The sequence below is a fragment of the Triturus cristatus genome, chromosome 1_2 (assembly GCF_964204655.1).
Source record: "Triturus cristatus chromosome 1_2, aTriCri1.1, whole genome shotgun sequence".
In the NCBI taxonomy this organism is placed as follows: domain Eukaryota; kingdom Metazoa; phylum Chordata; class Amphibia; order Caudata; family Salamandridae; genus Triturus; species Triturus cristatus.
This window is the reverse complement of record NC_140580.1, coordinates 69,396,340-69,411,899: the sequence shown is the minus strand read 5'-3', so window position 1 is coordinate 69,411,899 and position 15,560 is coordinate 69,396,340. Positions and strand designations below refer to the sequence as shown.

Here is a 15,560-nt window from a genome sequence, read left to right as displayed (position 1 = left end):
CTCTGAGGTGGCCCAAGTGGACGGGAGTGAAATAGTTCCTCCTAGTTTAACTGGTAACGTGATTGCCACGGTTCCTATAAATAGTGAGGTTGGTGATTTTCAACTCCGTTCATTGAATCCGGTGAATTTAGTGCCACAAGAGAGGGGGCGGGGGGGGGGTAACCCCAACAACAAATAAAATTATGACCTTGTCATGGAATATTGCCGGTCTGCTAACTAAAAGAGGCGATACAAACTGGAATGCTTTCCTTTCTACCCACCACATAATCGCCCTTCAAGAAACGTGGGAGGCTAAAGACCCCTATTATTTGGATGGGTATCAGTCCTTTAATAAAAACGCTGTGCCTTCCGCTATGGGGAGATCTCGGGGGGGGTCTTTTGTTATTATTTAGCCTTAAATTACGGTATAGTATAGAACTATTAGCGACTAGTTCTCCAAATATATTGGCGGTAAAACTTGAAGGCGCCAATTTCCCGTCATTATTAGTGGTGAATTTTTATAACTCATTCACTAGGTCTGATGAATTGGAGCACCTAAAAGCACTGTCCACATTTTTGGACGAGTATGATGCAAGTAATGTTACACCTTATTCTCTTTTACTTTTTGGCGATTTTAATATTCATGTATGTCATCTCAAATGTTTTGAAAACATTAATTATGATCACTGCCCTCAAGAGGTAACTAATTTTGAACATTCTAAGGGTGGGATGTACTTAGAGAGTATTGTTTCTGCCCTTCATTTATTTACTCCTGTACAAGATTCCTTATCTCCTGTCCCTACGTTCACTGGACAGGGCCATTATAGTACGATTGATTATATTTTTGTTTCTTGTCTTTTGAAGGACCTTATAGGTTCCTTTTGTGTCACTCAAAACGCCTTAAGTGATCACAATCCTCTCACTATGGAAATTAATATTAAGGCTTTAACGAGGGTTGACCCTCTGCCTACTATTGCTAACTCAAACTTAGTTTCTATAAATCAGGGAAGACGTTTGAGATGGGATGTCATCACCCCGGCTGATTTCGGAATTTGTACGATAGTAATATCGTGGATTTAAGTATATGTTTGTCAACAGAGTCGCAACTAGTGGAAATCCTTGGTGCTTTCGAGAGAATAACAAAACAGGTAGTGGGCAATTTAACCCACCACGGGAGACCAAGGCCTAAGAAATTCAAAAACTGGTTCGATCATGCATGCTCTAGCGCGCATTCTGCACTCCTGTCGGCTTTAAAAGAAAGCAGGAAAGACGCAAGTAAGATTGGGGAGGCAAGAAGGTCTTACAAAAAAGTAATAAAGGCAAGGAAAATTCAGTTAAGAAATATGGCATGGGAGGAATTATCAGAAGCAAGTGTTTTAAAAAATAGCATCCAATTCTGGAAAGTGATTAATAGTCCACTTTTTAATGAGCTGGAGAACACAAATAGTGACTGCCTTATCCCACCAGAGAAATGGGTGGCCCACTTTAGTGGTCTCTATTCTGAAATTCTTCAACTTAACCCAGTAAACTATGGGGGTATTAATCAGGCTTCGAAAATTCATTTTAAGGAAGACGAAGTCCAGGAGGCCATTGAGTCAATGGCAAAAGGTAAAGCACCAGGTCCGGATGGTGTCCCTGCGGACCTTTATAGGGCAGATTCAAGGTACTGGGCGAAGCTCTTAACTTCTGTTTTGAATGCAGTATCAAAGGCGGGTGCTCCTAGTTCATGGGGCAAAGCAGTTATAGTCCCATTATTCAAAAAAGGCTCAAGAGAAGAGCCGGCATGTTATCGGCCTATCTCTCTCTTGGATTCTGCCATGAAGATAATGGGTAAAGTAGTTCTCGTTAGATTAACAAATTGGTTGGAAGATAAATCCATAATTTCTGATTTACAATACGGGTTTAGGCAAGCTAAGGGCACTGTGGGTCAATGCCTCAATTTACATCTTATCATTGGGAAGTACACTGTCGCTAAGCAGGGGGACTTACACCTAGCATTTATGGATTTGTCCACTGCTTTCGACCTTGTAAATCGTCAAAAACTATGGGCCTCCCTTGTGGTATTAGGGCTTTGCCCGGTGTTGATATCCTTCCTGGCGCTTATTCACGAGGACACCACCGCAGTCGTCCGCTACAATGATGACGGGAGTCTGTCAGAAGCTTGGCAGGTGAAGCGAGGGGTAAGACAGGGGTGCATCCTTGCTCCCCTGCTTTTCTCGCTTTACATTAATAATCTGGGTGAGGCTTTAATTTCGACCACTAAGGATATCCCCAGAGCCGGCTCAAAATTGATCCCCGCATTAATGTATGCTGACGACACGGTTCTGCTGGCAAGAACCGCGAGAGGCCTACAAGCCCTTTTAAATGGATTTAATGATTTTATGGTCTCTTTAGACTTATTAATAATTTTTTAAAAATCACATTCTATGTCAATTGGTTGTGGGGGGGCGAAAAAGGCTAAATTCCACTGCAACGGGCAGGAGCTCACAAAAGTGCAGACCTTCCCATATCTGGGGATTGTCTTCGATGACAGAAGAACTTGGGTCATGCAACGTGCCCAGAAAAAGAATATTCTTGCTAGGGCATCAGGAGCACTGTTGGGCTTTGCAAAACGTTTGGGCTGTAAACCCCTGCCCGCTCTTATGAAGATATATAGTGCTAAGTGTGTTCCCATGGCCCTATATGGTAGCGAGGTATGGGGTTATAAGGCTTCGACAGAGATCCAATCAGTAGAAAATGCCTTTTTCCAGAAATTGCTGTCACTCCCCACATCTGCTCCTATTTTTAATATTCATAAAGATTTGGGGGTAGGTTATCTTACTGATCAAGTTTCTGTGGCTCCATTATTAGGTTGGTTGAGAGTTTGGGCACAGCATCCTCCGGACCTAAATCAACTAATTATTCAAGACTGTTTGTCTCTTGATAAAGCCATGTCTATTCCATGGTTCCGATATATCAAAACTAATTTGGAGTCACTGGGCTACCTCGAATTGTTTGATAAACCAAGCTCGCTGAGTAAAATAGAAATAAAAGCCTTTAAGACTCAGTTCTTGAATAGAGCAATGTTGCTGAGGGAAGGAGGGGAACTGGGAAAGCCGGCAGTCAGGAGGTTTGTCACGCTAAGTATAGGCAGAGAGATTCAGCCATACCTGACCTATATAAGCAAACCATTCCATCTGTTTTTGTTAATAAGGTTCAAGCATGGCATGCTTCCCTGGCTTTTAGCTTACCCTAAGGGTTTTTTCAAAGAGGGAACCCTGGGGCCCTGTCCATGTGATAACACCTCAGAACAAAATACGCTGCATTTGGTTTTCTTTTGTAAATTTTACGCTTTGCAGCGCAAGAAATGTATTCTTCCTATTTTTAAGAACCGTAATTTTGAGCAAGTGAGGCCCGCATTGGTTTATCTGCAAATGCTAGGGTCACCACTGGTATGTTTTGGGGTAGCCAGCTATATCACAGGGGCTATCAGGTGTAGAAATAGGGTGTAGTCCCTTTGGTAATCTCCCCATATTTTTAGTATTGTTTGATAGTTGGAGAATGTGGATTAATGAATTAGTTTTGGTTTTATGGGATTCGTAAAAACTGCAGAATCATTTGGATGACATACTTTTTATTGTGATTATGTGCCAATTATATTGTATTATTTATTTTTCATGAAATGTTGTTATTTGTGTTTATTTGGTATTGTATTAATGGATTTATCAGATTATTGTAACTGTAACTATTTGCAACATGAATTGTCGTCGTATGCTTTGATGGTTTTAAATTTTTAACCGAATAAAGCTATTCTTGACTTGACTTGGACCACACATAAGATTGGATTTCTTTGTTCAGTTCTGCAGGAGTATTTTATTAGTTTCAACAGTAATGTAGAAAATACTTTGATAAACCACAAATGATCCGTGGGGATCTGGATCATTCCTGACAATATGCCACACTTGATCTCAACGCTTTTTAAAAATGGTTGCAACGATTATTATATACAGAGATCGGTGCCTTTTCTCCTTAAATATAATTTGCCAAAATCCCAGTAAAGGAAGTGTAGAGTATGGCAGACCGGGTAATCTCCCCTAAAATTTTCCTAATTAGCAAGTTTAGGCAGGCCCCTGAAAAGTGTAAAAAGGTGTTGTGTCCTATGCAACCCTTCTAACACCAGTCAGAACAGGTGCTCCTGAACTGCTTCCTCCGAAGTGGCTTATAATAATGCTGGATATTTTTCATTACTTACCTAAAGATTCACCTCTTTTCTGTAGTTTTCTGTTCAGAATAAATCATTATCGGAGTTGCCAAGAGGTGCCTCTGCATAACAGGTGGGCTAGTCCTCCATTCTCACTTGATGCCATAAGACATTTTCTGTTTAGTCTCACCTTCCTGCTTGTTAACTACTTGTCAAGGGTCTTCCACTCTCAATGTCGTTAGGAATTAATTGAAGACAATCAGAATTGTAGGGACATCTGTGCCCCAAGCCGCAATACAGTGGCCATTGTATCTGTTAAGATCCAATGTAATCTTCCTAATCAATCTGGGAGAGTTACCTACTACGTACTTATCTCCCTTCTCAAATTCACTTCTAAACACTCTCCATGATAGCGCCACATTAGCTACAGCTCATCTTTTTACTCCATGGTTAACTTTAAATCCAACATTTATTTCTTTTCTAGATCAATGATAAAGATAAAAACCCTCCTAAAACTCTACATATATCTGAAAAGAGGTAGGATGGGCCATGCAAGACTCCTCAAAATGAGCACAATATAACCTAAGAAGAAGCTTATTTTATGTTCCTTGCCCCCTAGTTTAACCGCCTGGATGTTCTTACTGTCTATGATCCTAGCAGGGAGTGGTTCCACTGCAAAGGCAAACAGTAGATGGGAATAGGGGCCATCCCAGGGATGTATGCTCATACAACGCAAACCAAAACAACACATGCCATGACATCACATTTTTTAAATCGCATGCACCGTTACACCGCATGCATTCACCACACAAACCATTACACCGCATTTCCCCTTCACATGCATGCAAAATACCTTCCCAACGCACACAAATACCACACATTCTATTACACCGCAAAATTCTCACCAACGGCCCCCGTAACACTAATATAGCAACCTACCAAACACACTACGCCCCCCTGACACTACCCTCAACCGTAAGCCCTAAGCTCTAAGCCCTAAAGACTAAAGCCTATAAAACGACCCTAGACTACGACCTCAGCCCTAAGCCCTAACACCGAAAGCCAAAAACAGTACCCTACACTACTATTAAACCTAAGCCCTAAGCCCGAACGCCCAAAACCAAAAACAGTACCCTGCACTAGTATTAACCCTAAGACCTAAGCCCTAAAGCCTAAAACACGCCCATATACTACTTCCTCAACCCTAAGCCCTAAACCCTAATCCCTAATCCCTAAAGCCTAAAACACTACCATATACAACATCCTCACCTGTCTCTCGTCGTGGTTCCTGCGTTGTCTCCCTGTCTTCTGTGTCCCGCTACACGACCTTCCCGGAGCGAGCCCGTCCCAGCGCACAACACGTCCATCACATCCCATGCGCACTAAAAGCATGCGTTGTCAAAGGGCATGCGATGTAATAACGTGCGTAGTGAACGCACGCGTCGTAACGTCGCGTGCGTTGTGATGGCATGCGATGTTAACGCACGCATTGTAACACATGCGTTGAGATGGTTGTCTCCCCATCCCAGTAGAGTGGCTCTGCTCAGTTCCAGAGACCACAATAGAAAACAGTTAACCAAGACCCTCGCTTAGAGCTCGCTCTGATTAGCCCTCATCCATGCGCATATTTTTGTTTCCCGACCCACTTTAACTAACACTGGCGCTAGACTTGACCAATCAGTGAGGTTAAATGCTTTTCCTGCATCCAGGAAGACCAGCAAAGCCGCCCCTAGGCAATAGAGCCAGATAGATCCTCAATGTTATTAGTGTTGATGCATGCTTGTCCACTGCAAGTAACAACAAATGATCTGGTTCCTTAAGACATGCCAAGATCTTTTCTTTCAAGGCAGCTAACGCTTTTATCAAGAACTTGTCATTTCATTAATTAGGGTAATGGATCTATGTGCATTCTTTCTGGGTGAAGAACGGACAGTGATCGCAGCTTTGCACATGGCTCAAGTCACCTTCTCTATACTTAAAGATGAAATAAATAGGCTCTATAATGGAAGAAACAGACTACTCACCAGCTGTTCATAGATCATCGCTAAGAGGCCACCTGGCTGGGATTTAATTATCTGTGATATTTCTGTTTTCACTATCGAAGCTAAAGAACCAGCAGCAATACACAATAAACAGAAAATAACAAAAAACTGCATGCCACTCAACACAAACAACACCAATGAATTTCCCAGATACAACAAACTGCATCAAAAAATCCTCAGACAACACAACCAGCAGTATCAACAGATCAGTACTGCTGATAAGAAATAAAAGAATAAACATTTTCACCAGACACAAATCTCTCCCATAAAGAAACCAAATACACTTCCTACATTACAAACACAACATACAAAATCCACAAACTGCAGACAGCTATCAACATAACAAACCTGCTAGTAAGGCAGGAGTGCAGGGGTGGTTATTGCTTTAGCTGAACTCTTGTGCCGCCCAATACCCAAAGCTGAAGGTCTGGAACCAGTCACCTCAGTAATCTGACTTGCAGAACCTATTTAGTTCATCAACAGTAGAGCCGGCCAAACTCAAAGGCTTAGTTCAAGGTGTGGGAACCACAAACAACAAGCACATCCCCTCCCTCCCTCTAAAGTTACAAGAGGAAGTATATGTGAAAATAGGAGAAAGAAATAACACTACATTGACTGCACAATGTACAATTTACCTGGAAGAAGGCAGCCTAGGATTTCCACCCTCATACAGATACTTCCCTCCTCATACCAGGAACGAGGATTAATACGGATGTAACGCCCAACCAGTGGCTCTGGCAGCTCATTCAGAACCGGGATCTCTTTTTCATTGTTTGCTTCAAAAATCTGTTGATGAAATAAACATGAAGTGTGTGTGCAGCCAGTGCTACCCTCAACGTGTGCTACTGAGCTAGGCTCCTAGAGGTTCACGCTATAGTACATTAGCATCACAGGGCAAGAGTGAAACCGGTTTACCTCACTGATGCACCTTTTCTAAACAGTGTCTTATTCAGCACAAATGTACCCAAAGCTCTACGACACTGTTAATTTATCTGGATATTTTATACACTCTTCCTGTAATCAAATCTATTACACTGCCGTGTGTAACTCGATATTTTAAACACCTCTGATACTTACATGTGTATGTGTTTTACACATCGGTATATAACGTGGATATATGAGACAGACATTCTAAATACAGGCGTATTTCACACCTGTGTGGATGTCTGATACATTCCTTCTGCTGCTTTAGACACCCTCATACTAAACACACACCTTGTTGCGCTTGCACTCTATACCCTGTCCTTGGAGACAAAAATGCATGCATCAGACACATGCATGCAAGAGACACTTGATCGCACACAGACACACACACGCACACATAGACACTGCTGGTTGCGCATGCACTTTATGCCCTCTCCTAGACACAAATGGATGCATCAGAAACATGCATGCAAAAAGGCACTTGGTCGCACACAGACACTGCTGGCTGTGCATGCACTTTATGCCCTCTCCTAGACACAAATGGATGCATCAGACACATGCATGCAAAAGGCACTTGGTCGCACACAGACACTGCTGGTTGTGCATGCACTTTATGCCCTCTCCTAGACACAAATGCATGCATCAGACACATGCATGCAAGAGGCACTTAGTCACACACAAACACACACACACTGCTTGTTACGCATGCACTCTATGCCTTCTCCTTCTTGATACAAAGGCATGAAACAGACAATCACAAAGAGGCACAAACACACGCACTGCTTGTTGCACAAGCATTCTTTGTCCTTTCCTTCTAGACACACATGCATGCACAAATGTACAGATGCATGAAGAGACACATGGACATATGGACAAACACATATGTGCATGCACACAGACAAACACATACCTTTCCTTGACCAACCTCATTCAGGTACCAAGGGACACCTTCCAGAGTGATCACTCACCATCTCTCCAGATTCATTTCTGGCCATGACCCAGGCATGGCTGTCATTGCTGACCATAACACTGTAGGACGTCACCCAGTCACTCCTAAAGAAGAGGAGAGGGGATTGTTAGATGCGTGCAGGAGAAACGGAGCCGCACTTTCGTTACACAGGAAAATTCTGATCGGGTCTGAGCATAAAGCATAAAGCATGTATAGCTATAGAAAATGGAGAGCTTCGGTGTACACACGTTGTTTGGACTACGCCAGCAGGTGTAAATGAGAATGTCAGTAAGTTGCTTCCCTCAATGCACAGCTCTGCCTCGTAGCTGTTGCCCCCTGACCCTTCCAGGTCCTTAGTTCGAGGCCCTGGTGGTCTAGTTGGGAGCATCTCTGCTCTGCTGCTGCTCTACCCTCTGTCTTCTGCTTTCTACCTTTTTCTGCTCCTTTGCTCTTTTTTTCACATTCCTTTTTTCAAATATTGCTTTCTAGTCACTTTCTCTCTTTTCTCCCTATTTGCACCTTTTTTTCCCTTTCCTTTTGCTGCTGCTCACCCCTCGTGGTCGTCCCACCCTCCAGCGTCGATTTCCTGCTTCCCGTCTTCCCAGCTGTCCAGCCCGCCCCAAAAACTATTTAATGGCACACGCTACGCGGTGAAGCATCGATCTTACTGACCTTGTCAGTAAGTTGCTTCCCTCAATGCAGAGCTCCGCCTGGTAGCTGCTCCCCCTGACCCTTCCAGGTATTTAGTTTGAGGCCCTTGTCCATCCGCAGGCACCCATCTGCGCCTCATCCCTGGTGGTCCCGTTGCGAGCATCTCTGCTTTGCTGCTGCTCTTCCCTTTGTCTTCTGCTCTCTGCCTTTTTCTGCTCCTCTTCTCTTTTTCTCACCTTCCTTATTTCTAATATTGCTTTCTTGTCACTTTCTCTCTTTTCTCCTTATTTTCACCTTTTTCCCCTGCCACTGCTTGTCCCCCGCGGCCCCCCCTTCAGCACCGTTTTCCCGCTTCCCGCCTCCCAAATGTCCAGCCCTCCCCAAACGCTATTTAATGGCAGGCGGGCCAAAAGCAAGCCCTTGTGCACCCGACAGTGCCTGGACTGTGCCCAGCGCTACGGACCCTGGTCCCCGGACAATCCACCGCTACGACGCCAGTGCACTCCATGCCCTAAACACCGGATGTTCCCTTGCCTGCCACCTCGCGCCACTGAAAAATGCCCATGGTCCATTCACCTGCCGCAACTGCACTTTCGCCTGCCTCCGCACACTGGACCCACCGACCGCATGAGCCTCAAGAACTAATCACGACCACTACAGATGCATCCTGCTCAACAACCGCTCCCTCAAAAGACACACCGTGGAAATGTGGGGCCTGCTTGACTCCATCTCCCCTGATGTTTCCGTCTTCACAGAAACCTCAGCCCCGGACATCGCAGACGTCATCCTCAACGGGTACAAAATCGTCCACAAAGACCATGCCAATGGACTTGGAGGAGGCATTGCCATTGTACACAAAGACACCGTACGCCTCACAACCAGCTCCGACGACCACTCATCCAACATGGAGCACCTCCACTTTCAGATCCAGCCCAACCCCAACGCCACCCTTAGCGGCACTCTCATCTACAGACCTCCTGAACCCTGCCCGCCCTTCAGCGAAGCCATTACTGACTTCGTTGCTCACCACACTCTCGCCTCAAAAGACTACATCCTCCTCGGCGAACTCAATTTCCACCTGGTCAACATCGAAGACGAAAACACCTTATCCCTACTGGAGAACCTCGCCGTCAGCAGACTCAAACAACTGGTCACAATACTTGCACAATACTGGTCACAAAACAAAGCGTGACCCCATCTTCTCTGCAAGCAACAACATCTCTGTCAGCCACACCTACAAATCCACACTGAACTGACTACCACTGTGTCCACTTCTCCTTCACCAAACAAATTGTATTCCACTATGTCCACCGCAATCCTCGCAGAAGCTGGATCATGGTCACCGAAGACCAGCTCACCATCTCCCTCAGCAAGACCCCACCACTAACATCCACGTTCGCAAACACCTCAGCATGCAACTGCCAACGCTGGATCTCCGACTACGCCAACACACTGGCCCCACTAAGGAAACCCTCAGGCAAACAGCCCACCAAGAAAGCCAGCTAGTTCTCCCCCACCCTCTAAGAGGCCAGGCGCACCTGCAGACGGCTTGAGAAAAGATGGAGGAGCAGCAAGATCACACCACGCCACGCAGCTTTCAAATCCACTCACCACCGCTTCATCAGAACAATAAAGAAAGCAGCAATCCAGGAACGCATCAATTCCAACGCACACAACAGCAAAGAACTCTTCACCATGGTCAAAGAATTTGCTAAACCCAGTACAGCAACAGCAGAAATTCCCCCATCCCAAGAACTTTGTGACAACCTCGCCACCTTCTTCCACTGCAAGATCAAGGAGATTTATGACAGCTTCGCAACTCAAGACCCACCCACCCCACCCGCAACCATCGTACCCAGTGGCTTCAGACCCCAGCCGACCATGACCAACTGGACTCTCTTCACCCCTGACCACACCCTCAGGATCATGAAGAGCATCACCTCCAGAGCCCCCTCGGATCCCTGCCCTCATCACATCTTCAACAGAGCCGGCACCTCAATTGCACCCGAACTCTGCCGCACCATCAACTGCTCCATTGAGTCGCAACCTTCCCAGAAGACTGGAAGCACACAGAGATCAACCCCCCGGTGAAGAAACCCTCTGCTGACCCTTCGGACCTCAAGAACTACAGACCCATCTCTCTGCTCCCCTTCCCAGCAAAAGTCATTGAGAAAGCCATCAACACCCAACTCTCTGAGTTCATCTAAATGAACAACATCCTGGACCTCTCACAATTCAGCTTCAGAAGCAACGACAGCACAAAGATGGCTCGCCTCATCACTACAGATGACATTCTCCTTGACCAAGGCAAAACTGCTGCCCTTATCCTCCTGGACCTCTCAGCTGCCTTCGACACTGTCTCCCACCACACCCTCTGCCCAATACTCCACAGCACTGGCATCTGCAACAAAGCCCTAGCATGTATCCTCTCCTTACTCACCGGCTGAAGGTAGAGAGTCAGACTTCCACCGTTCAACTCAGAACTCACAGAGATCAGCTGTGGAGTGCCACAGGGATCCTCCCTGTGCCCCACCCTCTTCAACATCTACGTGGATCCCCACCGAGTCCAGGAAAACAGTCACCCATGCACTCGTCAGCAGCAGAATCGACTAAGCAGACTCGACTACAGCAACCCACTCTATGCCGGCACCACCCAAAAACGCCCCAGAGTACTGGAGAACGTCTAGAACACCTCCGCCAGACTCATCCTGAACATCACATGCCGCAGCCACATCACTGGCTACCTGAGAGACCTTCACTGGCTACTTGTCAACAAAAGAATCACCTTAAGGCTCCTCACGCATGCCTACAAAGTCCTCCACAACGCCAGAGAGGCATACCTAAACCACCGTCTCTCCTCCTACACTCCCACAAAATATCTCTGCTCTGCCCAAGTGGCCATGGCCACCAACCCACGGATCCACAAGACCACGGCTGGAGGAAGAACCTTCTCCTACCTCGCTGTGAAGACCTGGAACTCCCTGCCTCTGCACACCAGGCAATCACCATCGCTGCCGAAATTCAGGAAGGACTTCAAGACCTGGCTCTTCGACTGAACCACAGATCACCTCCCCTCCACTCAGTGCCTTGCGACCCTCAATGAGTGAGTAGTCACGTTTTATAAGATTACTGAATAATTGACTGTGTGAAGCAATTTTTTTAAAGGAGGTACCATCTTTGATGGAAAACGATATTTAAACATACACCGATTCAAAGCCTGCAAATGGGTCCCTGAATGACAATCTTGCTTGATCCCACCCACATGAGGGACTACAATTCACAACAGAGGAACATTGTATGTGGTGGGAGTCATTCATGCAATTGTGACTAAAGCATTAAAGGCATCCAATGTGATACGTTAAGCATTGCGTCTGTGGCCAATCGTGTCCCTTCTGTTTGACCTGGTGGTGCTCAGATATAAAGGAGATAATATTGAGGTTAAAATGCAAAAAGATATGAGACAGCCGTTGGGAACACATGCGTCTTAAGATAAGGGGTAGTGAACTAAGGGTATCCTTGACCAGACTTCTAGGGTAAGTAAACTGTGTTAAAGCAAAAAAGGATGCTTTGAGGCTAAGAGACAAAATGTAATGGAGTGATCACATGGCAGAATGCGTAATTCGTTTTTTAAACGGTAGTTCGAAACTAACATGTTCGAAAGGATCGCAAAATGTACTTGTTCTCTTTTATTTGAGAAGATGTGTAACAGCTGCATGTTGTGGAAAATGTCCAGAGTTGAGTGGTTGACCTGGGTCAAGAAACATTTCTATAGCCGCATGCAACCCATTGCATATTTCCTGGCCGGAGAAACCATTCTTCAATGTTGAAAAACACTTATGCTCAAGGTAAAGGCTCGGAGCAGAAGCAAGAATTCTCAATAGGGCCGAGTTCTCAATTGGAGGATATGGGGGGGGGGGGGTATACATTTGGAAGTTGGATTGCAGGAGACCCTCCTCTGGTGGAGTTTGGAAGAGAAGAAAAGTAACTTCTGTTTTCTTGAATGTGATAAGTGCAAAACAGACTATTTTAGAAACAAAGCATCTGTGAGAACTGCATGCAGCTCTTTCTCTCGATTGAAAATACTGTTTTTAGTGCCAGAAAAGCTACATTTTATATACGTTTCTACTATAGGGGTTTCACCATTTCCCTTCAAGTAACTTAAGTGTACATTTTGATAAACAGCAAGTTCAGGAAAATACAATTTCAAACTATACAACAGGGGATGAGTATTTATCCTCCTCAAAGAGGCAAGAGTATTGGCAAATAATTCATTCAAATATGGGAAATCCTCAAAGATAATGACGGGTAAACTTGTCCTTAGGAATGGAAATGGAAGCATTTGAGGATCTGAACTTGCAGGAAGGAGCCTGTTAGCAGGGCTGTGAGGAGAGGGAGTGAGCTGGATCTTGATGCAAACTTCACCCAAGCTCCTTCGCCACCCAAATTCATATAAATGATTCTTCTTTCGCCTGTGGTATATTGCTTTGGAAAAAAGGAACGACCCCTGTGGAATGTACTTGTGATGCTTGAGTCACAATTTACAACCATTTACAAAAAAAAAAAGTTTGAGTTCCAGGCCCAAAACAGTTAAGATAAAACTATAAATATTTTAGTAAAAGATAACACACAAGCTTTTCTTAATCCTAAACCTCTTGACCAAATGCGGTTTAGAATTGTGCTACTTCCTATGCCCAATAACGGCGGCCCAAGCCCAGAGCTCATGCACTTTAAAACAGCTCCTATCTCTATGACTTCACTGCTGGACCCGTGGGGCACTTGTGTGGCATTTGGTGATGCATCCCCATAACTCTGTGACACTCTCTTCAGAATTTTGCAGCTCGGGAAATTTGTGGTCAACAGAAAAACATCATGTGTCTGGCATACTAGAAACAACTGGAATTTGTGCATAAGCAAGGTGTTGATGAAGTTGGGAATCCCACATATGGCGTAAGAGGGCTACATATTAGTAAAAGCGGTTGAGATGCATTACGGGGTTGCGCTTCCGCTGCCAAGATTTTTGTGTAAACAAAAGGTCCTAGGTACGATTCCTCAGAATACTGTCACAAAACAGCGAGCAGTGACTCAGGGCAACACTGTATTCTGTTTTTGGGTGCAAGACTAAGCATGTGCGACGGTGCCACTCTGGGATATTTAAACCAGCCTGGAATGTGCCCCATTGGATTTTGCACACGTTTTTGCACTGTAACAGTTGTGAGGTTTTAAACTCTCTGGTTTTTAGATCGCGTGCTTTGCGGTGAACGCCGATCCCGGTGAGACATTTTTTTGTCTGTTGCTATCAAGGCATGATTTCCCCAAAGGTCTCCAGAGACGCCATCTGGATGACATCATGCCACAAGCATTTGCAATGCAATATGACTCGTATTTACGCGAGACCTATTGCAATGCAAACGGTAGTCATCACGGACAACGGGAGGGGGGATCATGGACAACAGGAAGGGGAACAGGAGAGCGGGCGGGGGAGGGGAAGAAGGGGTTGAGAAGGCACAGACAATGGGAGTGTGGGTGGGGGAGGGGGGAGAAGGCACGGACAATGGGAGGGAGAGGGAAGTAGAGAAGGCAGTAGGAGAACCTCATTAAAGGAAGTAGTACTCACAGTCTAATAACACATACTGTGTAACACTCAATGTAAAGGGGCCAGTAGCCATGGGAGGATACAAATGATGACATGGCCGTAATAAGGAGAGACTAACGAGCCTATAAACAAATCCGAAGGCAGCATTTACGAAGGACAAAGACACAAGCCAATGAAAAATATGTGTGGGGGAGTGGGCGGGGCTTGCCTCACCTACAGCAGATCTTCACCAGAGCTGCGCTTGCGCGCTGACTCTAGGCTCGATCTAAATAGGTCTGGGGGATCAGGCTGTGGAAGGCCAGTTGAACCTTATGATTGCTGCAAACTTGAAAGTTGCAAGCTTTGGCATAGTTTATAGGCAAATCTCTAAACACCCAAAGCATCCTCTCACCAAACCACATCTATGCTTACTACACAATTATATATTTCCTGTGATGGGAAAGTGCCTCCTGGCTAGAAATCTCCCAAATACCTTTGCATAAAACAAAAATCCAAAGTAGCGGGTAAAGTTTCCCAAATTTCTTGCCTAGCACCAAGCCCTTCTGCTATTTGTCTGTCACAGTCTCTGAGGAACAACAATTATCTTCATATTTCTGTGTAAACAGCTGCCAGCTTTAATGTTGTGTAGATTAAGCCCAGGGTTCTGGCTTAGGTACTCTGTATAAATGTAGAACACAGTTAGAGCAGCACTTGGTGGGGTGTACCTTAACAAAGTACTTACAGCTTTATTACAGGATCAGCTGTAACTCTGCATATTTGATGCCTCTGGATGACCAATAACACTTTTTTACATTTCTCCACATGTAATACTTTACTAATTCATAATCATAATCATCCTCCGCCCTACACAAATGGTTAATGATAATATGTGTTTCAGTGACAGGCTAAATGGCAGACTGGGACATCTAGGGTTTGATGTACAAGTTTTCCATATGCAAAAAGTATTTGTAAATTGTCCATCGATTTTTGCGACTAGAAAGGAATTTTGTGAACTGATTAGGTACTGATATGTCGGTTGACAAAATTCTGAATCATAGTGGGTCACAATTCAACCTCCCTCATTAATATGCATGATGCAAGTCACAAATTGTGAACCAATATGACTGGCAAGTACCATTGCTCTGAATGCTTTTGAATAAAACTATATATATATATATATATATATATATATATATATATATATATATATATATATATATATATATATATATATGTAGTTGACAAAGCCAGAGTTGCGAAACG

General features: G+C 44.7%; 1 protein-coding gene across 1 annotated transcript in view; it reads right to left on the bottom strand.

The window, feature by feature from the left end:
* CPXM2 (carboxypeptidase X, M14 family member 2) overlaps positions 1–15,560 on the bottom strand; it is a 381,585-nt gene that overhangs the window by 67,278 nt on the left and 298,747 nt on the right. The window contains exons 5-6 of the mRNA XM_085601678.1: positions 8,094–8,178; positions 6,837–6,987 (exon numbers count right to left, since the gene is read on the bottom strand). Coding sequence (XP_085457804.1) covers positions 6,837–6,987; positions 8,094–8,178 — 236 coding nt within the window. The remainder of the gene's footprint in view (positions 1–6,836; positions 6,988–8,093; positions 8,179–15,560) is intronic.